Source organism: Pezoporus wallicus, unplaced genomic scaffold (assembly GCF_028554395.1).
Source record: "Pezoporus wallicus isolate ANWC-B61680 ecotype Strahan unplaced genomic scaffold, APGP_CSIRO_Pwel_v1 contig_6807, whole genome shotgun sequence".
Taxonomy (NCBI): Eukaryota; Metazoa; Chordata; class Aves; order Psittaciformes; family Psittacidae; genus Pezoporus; species Pezoporus wallicus.
In genome coordinates, this window is record NW_026636431.1 from 2,283,029 (window position 1) to 2,297,563 (window position 14,535).

The following is a 14,535-nucleotide window of genomic DNA, read 5'->3' on the forward strand; positions in this document are numbered from 1 at the left end:
TGATCCAGCATTGCCCCAGTATGTTCATACATCTCTTTAGTCTGGCAAGACCTATTGCAAGTGTCTGCTCAACCCCTAGAGAAGGTCTTAAGGTAGATGCTCCAGTCAGATCCAAAGTCACTAAACCAACAGTGTGATTGCTGGCGAGCTGATAGGCTGAACTGATTCAGAGCATTTGTGGTTAAGAAGACCTGACTACAGAGAAGATATGTATATTTGTGCAAAGTTAATTTTACTGTGGTTTCTGAATTTTATCAGATTCAGCTTGCCTATGGTCCTTCAAAGCTAGGCTTGGCAGCAGGAGGAAAGGAATGGCACGCATGAGATAAATCCAGGACTTCTGCTTTATTGCACTGACAGAACCAAATTGTTCAATCTGTTGTCTCATCTGTTTCTTGCCATAGCTGGGAGTTGTAAAGGTCAGGCCATCACAGCACAAAGAATATAATAGTTAACATGCTGCATCTTGCAGTGTTACCAGCTGGCTAGTGCATTTCACCCATTGAACATCCAGGCTCTTTCCCAAAAAGCGTAAGCAGCATCCTCAGCCTATTTTGGGAATGTGTGAAAGTCAAAAGTTACAGAAGGTGGTTATGTGGGATGCCCAGTATGGTCAGCACTGCAGTCGACTCCAGTGCCGTGTGCTGCACTTCAGGAGGGGTGCAGCACTTGTCAGTTTGAAACGATTCTCATCACCCGGAGAGGTGCAGCTTTTTTGGTCCATGTAGAGTATAGGTCTCTTTACTGAGGAAAAAATTACCTTATTGTCAGCTGTGTGTGTTTGAGGAGGTGTTACATGATGGAAGCCTCTACCACTGTGCCAGTCACCCCAGCCCCCACCTTCTACCACATGGAGGTGGACAATGATTTCATCCCCCAAAGGAAGCCAGGGTTACAGTCACTCTGCTTGTTACAACCTTGTGTAGAAAGGGAAGTACAGGTATGGCAAGAAGACAATATTGATGTATCAAAATTACTGTGGAAGTATGTGAATAAAGGAGGTAATGAGTGATAAGAATAAGTATGTATGAATTGACTGCTATGGAAGACCTCTTGTTTAGTCTTCAGTATAGATGTGTAATGGAACTGTCTTGAAAATATTAGAAGGGTACACAAAGTAAATGCGCATTGTTGTCCTCCTGACCCCCAATTTTGACATAAGTCCTCGGAGTTTGATCTCCCTCTCTGTTTTTTCATAGATTTAGTACATGTTAAATGATGAAGCTTGCATGAAGATTAATGACATACTCTTGTCAGTAAATAGAAATAAAAGCCAGTTATTACACCCAGTATTTTGTTAACAGTTTTGCATCCTAACAACCGTTTACCTTTGCAAAAAACAGACTGGTGCTTCATACTACGCTAGAACTATGAACTTGGCTCTACCTGGGGGAGCCACAGTATGTTACTGTTCGCTGGGTTTTGCTGTAGGTTGTCAATAGGCATCAATTACTCAATTATGTTTGTAATTTAAAAGACAAAATTAATTTCAGAAATTCAGAAACTTTTAAGAATTCTGGGATGACAAAAAATAAAAATCATGTGATTTTTATATCAGGATATAGCAGGATAGGTTAGCTTAGTCTGCTATTCCATTGTGGTTCACCAGCATGTTGAATAGAGACTGCATCAGCGCTTTGGTCTCCAAACACCACTGTGCTTCTGCTACCTGAATCATGCACATTGGCCATCATGCATGATCCCACTACATGTATGTTTGGTGTACACTATGGAAGAGGAGACACGGCCTGAGCTTTCTGAGAGCAGCAGCACTTGTTTGGTTATTGAGTTATGACCAAGATCTAATGTCTTTATGTTGTAGCTGATTCACTGGGTGGGAACAGAAACCCAGCACTGTCCTTGGCAGTGTGGGGCTGTTGCCTCACACCTATCAGTCTCAATCCAGTTGCTCACTTGGCAAATCAGAAAGGCATAAAAAATACTGTTTTAGCATAGTGTGTCTTATTCTTCAGTGCTTTGTGTTAAGAAACCACATCACAGATGAAAGCTAGGGGAAAAGATGTTGATGGTTTAAAACTGAATTCATTGGTTAGGTTTAGGTTTCTAAGATGTACAACCTGCTTTTTTTGCGCTTGTAATAAGAGATAAAAATGCCTTTTGGTAAAGTCTACTTGCTAAAATTTCTTGTTCAGCTAATATAACTAAATTGAGTATTTTAAATTTTCTCTGCTGTTGCTATTCAGGGAAAAATCTTGCCATAACTTGTTCTTTATTTCTTCAAATTTTGTTAAGTTATCCAAGTCACTGTTTGACTTAACAGAAGATCTTTGTTTTATGTTTCAACACTTACTTGGAATGCTTGTCAAAGCTAAATATTTTCTTTCTTTATTAAAAAAAAAAAAGGAGGGGAGAAAGCATATTGTATATTTTAGTACATCCTGGTTTTGACTGTTCATATGGCTTATCCTTCAGAATGCCGTTTAATTGTGATTTACTTTTCATTCCTAAAAGGTGCCATACTTGGCAGATCAGAAACACAAGAGTGTATCTACTACAATGCTAATTGGGAAAAAGATAAGACAAATCGCAGTGGTATTGAACCTTGTTATGGTGATAAAGATAAAAGACGACACTGTTTTGCTACATGGAAGAATATTTCTGGATCAATTGAAATTGTGAAGCAGGGTTGCTGGCTAGATGACATCAATTGTTATGATAGGTAAGTAAGTTTTCCTATAAATTTTAAATTTATTTTTCATTTTAAACTATTATACCTGTCTGTAATTTTTAAATCCTCCTCTCTGCCATCAGTACTTGAGACATAATACAGTAGATTTTGAATAGTTTCCTTTTTAGATACATGCATGCACATTTTTTTTTTTTCTCTCCTTGCATACCTGTGTTTAGGGGCCCAACCTTATTGAAGTGCTTTGTCTTGTTTGCATAATAGCATGCTTTACCTTTTCTTATTGACTTAATAAATATTAAAATCCACGTATTTAATTTATTTTTTTTGGCCATTAATAATAGATTTTCTAATGACTTGTTATTGCCTGTTATTGCCAACAGTGCAAATGTAGTTCCTGAACCAGAATGCAGAATTCTGTAGTTCACTTTTCCAACATCTTTGGCGTAGGAAAGTCAGTGCTTTGTGTCTGCTCTTTACATAAAGTATTTTGCTGATTTTATTAAAAAGCTCACCTCAGTGGCAACTGGGAGACACTGAATATTCTAGAATTCCGGTCTTTTTTGTCTTTTCTTTTTTTTTTAATAGCAGATGGTGTAGCAAGTACCCGTGAGCAGTAACAGCAGGACTTGAGGTTTGTTAGATAGGGGCTGAAAAAAGGTCGTGACTCTCTTAAGAAGTGGTATTATAGTTCTCTGAAGTACTGTAGTAAGTTTTATTTGACCAAAAAATAGTTGCTTGGAAAGGGAGAGAAGAAAATAAATGCATAAAGCATCTTCATTAAAATGTACCTAGAATTTGTTTTTTAGCAATATTTTAGAAAATTCTCTTCTTGTGTTTCTTTAATGTTGAATGAGTAGAAGAAATCATTATAGTAATTTCAACCAAATAAAATTTCACCACGCACTAGGATGTTTTGTCCTTTAATGACAGTTTAAAGCTAAATTGAACAGTGGTACTGATTTATACGTTTCTCAGAGAAGTAGTAAAGCATCTGCAAGCTTGCTTGCACAGCATAATTGAAATTCAGCTATGCTGGAAGGCGAAGGACAATTTTAAAGAAACCTTATTCATTGCTACTAATATCTAGTAACTGTAAGACACTGAGAATGGGAAAGTATTGGTTTGTTCTTGGTTTGCATGGGTTTTGTGTTCCTTTTTTTTTTCTGGGGGTCCTTCTTTTTAAAAAAAAATAAAAAATTCCATTCTTAGTTGTGGCTTTGCAGAAGAAGTGGGGATGTTACAGTTTCTGAACTAAGTTAATTTCTGCTAAATGTAAAACTTTCAGGATGGAAATAGAATTTTTTTATTTGGAAAAAGAATTTGGTTCTGTACTATTGTTATCCAATTAGTTTCACATTATATTAAATTCTTCCTTGAGCAAACTAAAAAACAATGGAAAAAGAAATAAAATGCAGGAAGGATGGGAAGGAAATAGTTAAAAATTGAGTAAAAATTTGTTTGGCTTTAAGACATCATTAGCTGTATCTTGTAGGAATGCATACTGCAGTGTTCATCTAAAATATCCATTAATAAACAAGATCTTATCTCTGGGAGTGAAGAGTGGTTTAGTGAACAGCGAGTTACAGTGTGATGAACTCCAAACAACTGCAGATTAAGAACATCAAAGAATAAATGTTTCATAGAAGTTACAGTAGAGTGTAATTGTAATAGCTGGTTCTATAAAATAACCCTAATTTTTGAAGCTGAACCGAAAACTTTTTTGACAGTCTTCAGCTGCATTTACAATCCTCAATTATTTCTGCAGGATTTTCAGATTCTTTTCTTTCTGCTGTCAAGTTGTCTCCTGCATGATGCCTGTTTTTCTTTCCTGACTTGAATAGTTTCAGCTTATTTGTTAATAGAACTCCTTTCCTGCATTTAACTGATGGGATGGAATAAGCCCTATCCCTGTGCATAATGTAGGCAGGGGAAATTGTAGAAATTTAGAAATTTTGTTATCTTTTTTTTTTCCCCTAAAATTAAAAAATTCTCCTCCTCACTCATCTCCAGCCCTTACAACCCAGTACTGTGAGATTATGTTTAAGCATTAGCCGTTTGATCATTTGTCCTATTTAAATCTAGACTGCAGACTGTTCTTCAGTATCCTGTTGGTGGTTTTCTTTACTTTTATCTTAAGAATTACAAAAATGTGCTATTTCAGTTTCAATGATATTTCACTGCAATACAAAATAACAAAATTTTAATCTGTTTCTTCAGGTTTTACTCTTAATTGGGTAGTATGTTGTCCAGGATTATTTAATGAAGTTCTCTTTAAATTTTAAATACGAGTGTATGTTTTCTCTTAAACACTACCCTCCCTCCCAAATTAAAATTAGTAAGATTTTTATTATTATCTTTTATAGGAATGATTGCATAGAGAAGAAAGACAGCCCTGAAGTGTTTTTCTGTTGTTGTGAAGGCAACATGTGTAATGAACGCTTTTTCTATTTTCCAGAAATGGAGGTCACACAACGTAAGTTAGTTTGATGCATTTTTGAAGGAACGGCTTTTCTGAGTTCAGAAATATTTAATAGCATGTATGTTGAGGAGATAAGAATTTTCCGTTGTGATGTTTCTTTTCCTGCCAGAAGGTTTCCGATTCCTGCATGATAGTACCATGTGCATTCACATAAAGAACCTAGAAAATTGCCAGTTTGTGTCTTCTATTTTTAATGGTCTCTGTACTAGAAGTAATTTATATTGATAAAAGATACTTTAGCTCTTTTCTGAGGGTGAGAAGGAAGGATAATCTGAAATTACTGGCTGTTTTATGATACAGAAGTTACTGTCAAATCTTACTTTAATTGTATAGTTAAGCTTCTGTAAGTGCCCATAAATCATTGGGCTAAAAGCTGTATCTTCCTTAAATGCATGTACCAGCCTATGAATGCTCTTCTTCTTGAAACAGTGCTCTATTTCTTTGAACTAATTGGACCTTTGAGTTCCTCTGTGAATTGACACAATAACCTTTAGAAAGGGAGAAAGGATTTCCTCCCAGGTTATGAAGAAAATCAGATATCCAGACTTAAAAAATAATTGTTTAAAAAAAAAAATAAAAATTATTTGATTATTCTTGCATATCTCACTCAATAATCTAATCTTTACTGGAAAACTGAATAATGTTAATAAGTGAACTGAAAACAGCAGATGTCTTGTGTACCAAATAGAGGAAGTTGTTTCTGAAATTAAATGTCTGTGAGATTAAAATGGCCTTTGTTGACCCAAGAGATATTTTTGTCATTTTTGTCAGTAATACTGCAAAGGCAATAATTGACATTCTTCTTCACTGTCATGAAAGCTCTTTTGCCCCAGGGGTCTGCCTGTGGCTGCCCCTGCCCCAGCTGCCTCTGAGGCAGGGTTTCTCTGGAGCCTTTCTCAGGGCTGCATGGAAGTGTCTTCAGCTAGAGAACTTTTACTGTCAGCAAGTCAGTAGCATGTAGGGATGTTGGCAGATTACTTCTGGCCTCTTCTTATTAATGCCATATTATTGTATACATTCCAAAGATTAAACCTCTGTATTGGTTCTTTTTTTATTCATTAGGCAATGGCATTCTTGCAGTCTTTTAAAAATACAGACATCTCTTACACACTGTAGATACGCAGAGCTTAAAAGCACAAGAAGAGTTAGATGGGCTGATGTGTACTGGGGACCTAAATTATTTCTTTCCAAGATGCTACTTTTTAATAAATATGAGTCTGTTTCTATTAGAGTATTTAATCAAGTATTGTTATCCTGTTGTGCTGATTGCAAAAATTTTTATAAGATCAGGACGCTGGACATCTCAAACAGTGGATGATTTTTGTTCCTTAAAAGCTGTGTCCTTTTGTGTTGTTTTTTTTCTTCAGCAACTTCCAATCCTGTTACACCTAAGCCACCTCTGTTCAATACCTTGCTTTATTCATTGGTGCCTATAATGGGAATTGCAGTGATTGTGCTCTTTTCATTTTGGATGTATAGACATCACAAGCTGGCATATCCTCCAGTACTCGTTCCAACCCAAGTAAGTCACTGCATTATTTTGGTTTTTTGAACAGTAAAACCATTTTCTGAAAAGGGGAGAAAGGGGTGTGCATCTGCCACGTGGCTGAAGTCTTCTGTTACTTTCCTGGTTTAAAGGTGCTAATGCTTGCTATCCACAAAAGCAGAAAATTAAGCTTTACTTAAATAGCCCTATCTCTTTAATTAATTGGTCTTTGAATGTCTGAGAAACTAAATGTTTTTACACATCTGTGTATTTGGGAGGATAAAAACTAAACACAAAACTTCAGATGGCAAAGATCCAGGAGATGTAGGAAGTTTGTGCGCCCACATAGTTAAAAGGACTCCTTGTCTTAAAGTTGTGTACAGCTGCACTCAGGTACTTAGGGTTGAGCTTTATTTAATGTCTAGCTTAAAACAAAAGTGAAGGAGAGATGGTAATTCATAATGGCAAGTTGCAGTGAACAGAAAATAGCAACTAGTAAAAGCTTAGCAATTTTTTTAAAAATCAAATGACTGGGATACAGGTATCAGCTAAAAGGAAAACTTCAGTTGAAGCATAGTTCTAGGGCTTAGCTCAGCTCATGGCCTCACTGTGATTCATATAGTCTTTTTCCTCTTGTTTATGTATTTTCTGTTTTGTCCTAAATTTTTTAGCTTTAGCAGTGTTTGTGTTCTACTTAGAAAATATTACGATTCTGGTCTCCAAATTTGAAGCATCAAAACAAACACTTTATGGCTGTGTGTGCATAGTTCCTGCTGTTGTATGGCTCCAGCTTATTCTGGAGGTGTAATTAGTATTAATGCCAGAATTCCTCTCCCTTCAGTTATGTCTAGAGATTCAGTTGAGATTAGAAGACTTTTATGAAAAGAATTAAGGCAGTAAATTGTTCAGACCGAAGTAGGAAAGATGAACAAAATGTGGTAGTGGAAACAGGTAAACAACTTACCCAGGATCCCACACGACTTGGGTTTTTGCAGCAGGACTTGAACTTGAGCTTCCTAGCTCAGGGCAGTGACCACTTATAATACATTGTCTCTCATACAGTGATGCTATTTGGGATAAATAAAATCAAAACATTTGCTGTTTTTTTGTAGGATTGCATTTAAAAAGGATTAATATGTATCTGCTCTGTACCCCCGGTTTCTGTGATATTTTCAGTGTTAACTGCTTGATTTCAGGTTGTTTGGGAAGAAGTGTTGCATGTCGTTGATACATAAAATTGGTTTGATTTCAGTTTAGTAGTGATAAGGAAAATTTGGGGGGAAGCAGTGCGCATATGTTCTTGCCAAATGAAAAGAACATAATTTAGAGGAAAAAAGTATGTTTCCTGTCCTTGCGAAAGTATTGCAAATCCTCAAACTTCATGCAATCTGTTAGCATAATCACTTCATCCATCTCAGTTTTTATGTATTCAGGACTTGATAACAACCTGGTAAACTTCACTGTAAGAACAAATTCATAACTTCATAACTGCTAGTTCTGTGAAAAATTCAGCAGGTGGTTTCCTTTCTAGACTTCAATAAGTAAAGGATAAAGTGATAGAAAAGCAAACAAATGTTAATATGTGTGAGAGATCAAGAACTGGATTTTTTTTCATCTTCCTTCTTTCAGCAGCAATTCTTTTCTTGCATGGTTTGTTTGGTACAGGAGTGGACACATCATAGATTTTTAATAAATAGGGTAATAACCTGTTTTGTTAACAAAATACTCAGATTGTATCTGTTGGGATAAGTATATGTTGGTGCTTGAGCTAGTTATGGTATAATAACATTTTTCTTATCTTGTGGTAAATAGGCATTAAGGTTTGATGTGGAACGTCAGGAAAAGCTGCTTCTGCCTGAAAAACTAAATTATTATGCAAATAGATTATATAAATATTCTTCTATATGCAGCAGAGCAGTATTTCCCACTTTAAATTTGATTAGAGCTGATTTGAACAGGAGGCAGAGGAAGCAGGAAGAGAGGGAAAAGTGTTAGTAATTTTATAACTATGAAACAAACATTTAAATATTTTTGTGATTAATATATTAAAAATAATATTATATCAATAATTAGGACATGATTAGAGTTTGTAGGCAAATGATTTATTTTTTAAATCTTTCTGTAGCAAATGGCTAGATCACATGTGTAACAGATACTTGCTAGAAAATGGGGATTTCTCTGTATGAGATGCAGATAAAGGTTATCTTCTACGCTCTTCCCAGAAGGTGGGGTGGTGGGAGTACTTAGGTACAGCAAGCCCTGGTACTAATCTTTCTTTCAGTAAAAATTAAAGGATAGATGAGTAAGTGAAAGATAAAAATGAGGAAGCATTGAAGAAAGACATTTTTGAAGAATTAAGACAAGGTGTAAGTAAATGAAAATAATCAGTGTGCAAAAGGGAAAGAAATGGTTTGGAATGGTTAAAAAAAAATGCTAGGAGAAATTTTATTTTTGAACCTGTAGTGAAATATAAAGGACAAACATCTGAGTAAAGGCAAACAACATTCATTTTCCTTTGAATGTAATTCATGGTAGATGCATGTATCAGACAGGCATTACCTACACAAACTGAGCTGAGTTCACAGCCTCGTGGTTTACGTTAACTTTATATTCCCTTTGAATCTACATACTTACTTTAAAATTTCATACGGAAGAGTTAGTTTATATGTTCGGTTTCAGACTGGAAAGCAGCAGATATTTTTGTTTGCTCCTTACATGTTTCAGTCCTGCTTTCCTTCAGTTATTTGGGTAGAGAGTCCAAGGGGGCTATGAGAGCAGGTAACTGCTGAGATGCTCCTTGCCGGTGCCTGAGCCTGGAGCGCTCGCCGGGTCCGGAGGCATGTTTCAGGAGCAGCCACAGCAGAACTGCTTCGAGGTGTTGGTGCAGGGACCTGTCCTTGCTCCTGTTGCTCCCATTAGTCTTTGCTTCCATACTACTCTCTCTCTTGTTTGTGCTGTTAACTGTATGCTTCACTTTATCGTGTGGGGTGCTATCCAGTTAAATCTGTCAAAATGTAGAAAATCTGTCACTCTCAGTCCTTAAATGAGTTATTAACAAGTGTAAATTTGCTAAATACATACGTCAAGTGGTTTGAAAGAACCATTTCATTTTCTTATTTATATTTGATTTAATCGTGCTGCAAACATCTATTCATATGTCTGATAAACTTACCAAAAATAGATGAGTATTTTAAATATTTGAATTTGTGTTTTTTCATATAAAAAGACTCTCACCCAGTTAATTTTCACTCATGAATTCCAGATACACTGAAAATGAAGCAGTATTGTCTTTGCAGACAAAGGCTTTCACTCTTAAATTAGTTTGGATATCTCCACAGCATCCTACTAATATTCCTGGTAGAAATACAAATGTGGATGGCAAGGAGTTGATATGTTATGCTCATTTATTTTTTTACATCTCTTGAGCTTGGGCCAGAGTTGTCAGTCAATGCTAATTACAACTGTGGTGTTACCACTTTGTCAACTGATAGATAGGGCCTTAACCTATTTTATAGTGTAACTGACACAAGTTAACACTTCTGGGTTTTATCAGTTCACAGAGCTGTGGCTTCCAACATTTTACATCCCTACTGTACAAAGAGAGATTAACCTCTTGTACTTTCTGTTGAGTGCTCAAGTTATGAATATCTTACTGGATCACAGAGTTGCTTTTTTTGTTTTGTGTTGTTTTTAAAGTAAGAGTCATATGTTGAGAGGGTTGAAAAAAGCTTTACAGATTCACATAATGTCTTCATAACCTATTTTTGTGCTTTCTTCTGGAACATTTGAAATTACTTGGGTTAAAGATACTTCATGTTTTTAATCACTAATCACAAAAAAGCCCTGGTCTAGGCCTGTTTGGTGTTACCAGAAATTTAAAAACTCAGAATGGACAGATCCTGTCTATTAGCATGCCTATAAAAGCAGGGTTAGTTGCTAGGAATTACCATTTCTTTCTCTCCTCAGAGTGGAGGATTGCATAGTTAAATACAACTATGTCTTCTGCTTTTAACCCCTATGTATCACTTCATTTAAGCTTTTCACCTATCATTCCCAATATTAAGTACAATGATCTTTTATGTGTTGCTTCTCCCTTCCTCCATGAGGATGAACCTCACTGGTCCTATATAGATGGAAAATGTCCCTGGTCTTCAATGTCGTGCTATATGAACCAAGAATTAAGAATAGTATAGAAGCACATGTGTGAAATGTAAAGAGATCTGTATAAAGAGATATATATAAAAGATATATAAAGAGGTCTCATTTTTTTTCTGTGGGGGAAGAGGGGTTATTTGAACATAAAAACCCCTTCTAATTTTAGTTGATGCCATTTTGGTATGGCTCCCTTCACTACTATACCATGATAGTCTTTCTTTAGTGTATCTCTTTCTGAAGACACCCAAGTATGAGTAGGTTTCTGTAGCTATGTCATGGTTTTGGTATTTCGGTTTAAGCTGTAAGAAATTAGAATTGAAAACGGCATCACATAGTGCAAGGGGAGTAATGATGAAGAAAAATCTCTAGTAGCAATAGAAGCAAGACAGATTCTGAACTGACTGCAGGTCCGACAGCATATGTAGGAGTGGAAAACTAAATTCTGTGTTGGAAATGAAAAGGATGAGAACAAAATAACAGAACAAGCACTGCTCTTAGCTGTAGTTTGTAACCTCATACATCTGGTCTAGGGCACCAGACCTGTGTCAAGTTTGGTGAGTGTGTGTAACTTGAGGTTTGTTTTCAAAAAAAAAGTAATTAGTAACAGTAAATTTTTTGTAGTTGGTATAGGAAAAAGGTTTTCATTTGTTGTTTCCATTCTCTAAATTGACTTTCAGCACATCAAATACCTGGTATGCTTAAAATTTCCGAGATAACCTTTATCCCTTTGTCACACAGTTGGCTGCTGAAAAAGGATGAAGAAATTAAATTGTTAGGGATTTTTTCCGGATTTTGTTTTCCAGCCATACTATTTTTCTTGTTGTTACAGATATTTTAATAAAATAATACTTGAAAAATGAAGAATAAGAAAGGGAGAGGTGTTTTTAGGACTTATTCCAAACCTGGGAAGATTAATAGCTACTTGAAAAATGCATGAAGGAGAAGCCAAATGCTTACATGAAATGGGAAAAAGATTGATCAACAAAGAAAAGCTGGAGCTTAGAGTAAAAATTAAAAAAAAAGACTGAGAGCTTGTGGCTAGCTAGGAGGGATTTGTTTTTTGGGTACATATCGGTGGTTAATGAATGATTAACATATAAAGTGTTAGTATTAAAAGGAATAGCTGAATGACCTCTGGATTTGAACTGTTAGATCTGCGAATGATTTCACGTTCTCTAATTTTGCATTTCGTATCTTGAGGGCTAATAAGAATTTCTTTTATAGTTGCTAACAACAGCTGGACTGACACAGGAGGAAGGTCTGGCATTATCCTTTGGTTTTGGTCCAAGAGGCATAACCATGATATGGTTGTATAAAGGAAAGGAAAAAAAAAAGAAACCCCAAAACCAAAAAAAAAACCATAAATATAGGGACACCGTAAGAATACAGAAGTAAAGTTGTTATAGATGAAGAGACCTTAATGTGTAGTAGGTAAATAGCTTGTAACTGTGTCTTTTTCCCTTTTTCTTTGTTTAATTTATGGGCTCTTACAATACAGGCAGCTCCTTAAAATCTTTTAACAGGGGGAATAATTTGTATGACAAACAATTGAAAACCAAGTTTATAGTGTTGCTTTTTAAATGTTCTGTGTATGACCAGATCCAGACCTTTGATTCTAAGCTTTGATAGCTTTAAAATCCGTTAAAAAAAAACCAGAAACCCAACCCCCCAAAAACCCCACCCAACTACTTCCCTGTGTTTTCCATTCACCTTCAGAATGAGCTGTCTCCATTTAAGTAAACCATAAATTCTTATTTTCTCAAGAGGTAAGAAAATACAAATCCAGGTGTAAGGTGACTTATCCTGAATAGCAACCTAAAGGGAACTCTAAAGTACAGTTAAAAAAAGAGGCTTTAAAATGTCTTTCTATAGTGTGAGCTTCAAGTTACTTCTGCATTAATTTAAGCAGAATTCTAAATAATTCTAACCTGTATGCTATACTTGCAATACTATACCTTAGCTTTCTACACTGTATCTTATTCTTGGCTTATTATAAAGGTGGTTTAGCTTTAGAATTAGGCCTGTATGGAGTGGGTCTGAGAGACTGGTGCATGAAGATGTGTATCCATCTGGTAAGGCTCTATGTACTTTGTGTTTTAGTCTCGTAAATGTTGACTTAGCATATGCGCATTTAACAACTGACAAGACACTGGAAGCTTTTACAGTGCTACATACAATTTACCTTGAAGATTTCTCTTCTGTTCATTCATTGTAAACAGTAATATTCAAAATCTACATTAGACCACATGTAGATTATAGTCTTAAAACAGTGCTTTGGAACAATCATAGGAAGGCTAAAGTACTGGTCTCGATGAAGTCTGCAGTCAGGTACTCTTATCTTCAGAAGGTTTTTAATAATTTTCCATAATAAAGTCCGTTTTCCTGAATATTTCAGATTGATGTCTTTCAGGTAATGTTTTATATCACTAAATGGATGAGAACTACACATTTCAGAAGTTCTAAAAAAAATAATTAATTTTACCCTTGTATTCTCCAAAGAGATTGAGGGATGAGGATGCAGATGTCATATTTAGGGTAGTAGTTAAGAACACCTGAAGTAATCAGTGTAATAAATTTATAATACAGTAAGTTGCGTTTCTTTAGAATTCCACATGTTTATAAATATTTTTGTAACATTTTTGAAGTTCACGATATATTTGTGGGTAGCCCAGACTTTGGAGAAGACCACGTTGCTTGGATTTTTTTGTGGAGTTTGTTTTTATTTGGGATGGTGTTTTTGCTTGGGGTATTTATGGTTTTGGGGCATTTTGTTTGGCTGGGTTGTTTTTTTGTGTTTTTTTTTTCTAGTTGGTTATAAATATCATAATACTTTCCCTAATCCATGATAAAACCTTTAGAAGTATTTTTCAGTCGGTATAAATAGGAAGTTAGTGTGTTTATATACATTTGTATAGATAGTAGCTACACAAATGGGAGAGGGAGATTACCGCCAATTTATAAGAGTTGTTGCACCTATTTGCGTTTCTGTAATAACCTGGTACTGCTTAAACTGGTGATGCTTGCGTTTCTGATGAAAAGCCTGAGGCAGTGGTCTGTAGTCTAAAGGGAAGGACAATGATTTTCAAACCAGGAGGCTTATGATGTGCGTTTTTCAAAATTTCCATGTGTGTCTAATTTATTAGTGTTTGGGGGCCGTTGAGCCCCTTAAGAGAGCAGTAAAAGAACTCATTTCTCAATTTCATATTTGCAGTTCCTCCTTATGGTAAGAGCAAAAAGGTGGGCTTTGTGTATCTTTTCCTTATTTCTGAGGAATTAAAAATTCTCAGAAGCTGGAGAACTTTAATAGTAAATAAGCCTGGAAAATAATTTTTTTTTTTTTTTTTTTTTACAGCCACAAACCAGACATTTATTGAATAACTATTTCATACAAGCAATGCTTTTTACATTTTTTTTAACAGTTGTCTGTCCTTTGACTTACTTGAGTTAGGAGAAATAGGAGTACACAGAGATCTATTACTCTGATACAGTAGCTATTCCCTATCCCATTCACAGATTAATACTTTTATTTTGCTTGGCTGCTGCTTCTGGCAAAGAAATATGGGGGGGCTTGGAGGAGGAACTTGTGCTTGTGGTTTGTGGACTTAGTGTTGCAGAATCTTACTTGTAGTTCTCCTAAACAAGTGTGGAATAGCTGTCATTCTACTGGAACCACCAGCTCTGAGAGATTTGAAGGTGAAGATCATCAGGTTCTCTGAAAAAAATTTGGGTGGTTTTGTTTAGTATGGGTTTTTTTTCACTTATGAA

At 35.6% G+C, this 14,535-nt stretch overlaps 1 protein-coding gene across 2 annotated transcripts in view; it reads left to right on the forward strand.

Moving 5' to 3' along the window:
* Positions 1–14,535, forward strand: part of ACVR2A (activin A receptor type 2A) — a 68,509-nt gene that overhangs the window by 36,373 nt on the left and 17,601 nt on the right. For both annotated transcript variants that reach the window (XM_057400275.1, XM_057400276.1), the window contains exons 2-4: positions 2,473–2,680; positions 5,014–5,123; positions 6,497–6,651. In XM_057400275.1, the coding sequence (XP_057256258.1) occupies positions 2,473–2,680; positions 5,014–5,123; positions 6,497–6,651 (473 nt within the window). The remainder of the gene's footprint in view (positions 1–2,472; positions 2,681–5,013; positions 5,124–6,496; positions 6,652–14,535) is intronic.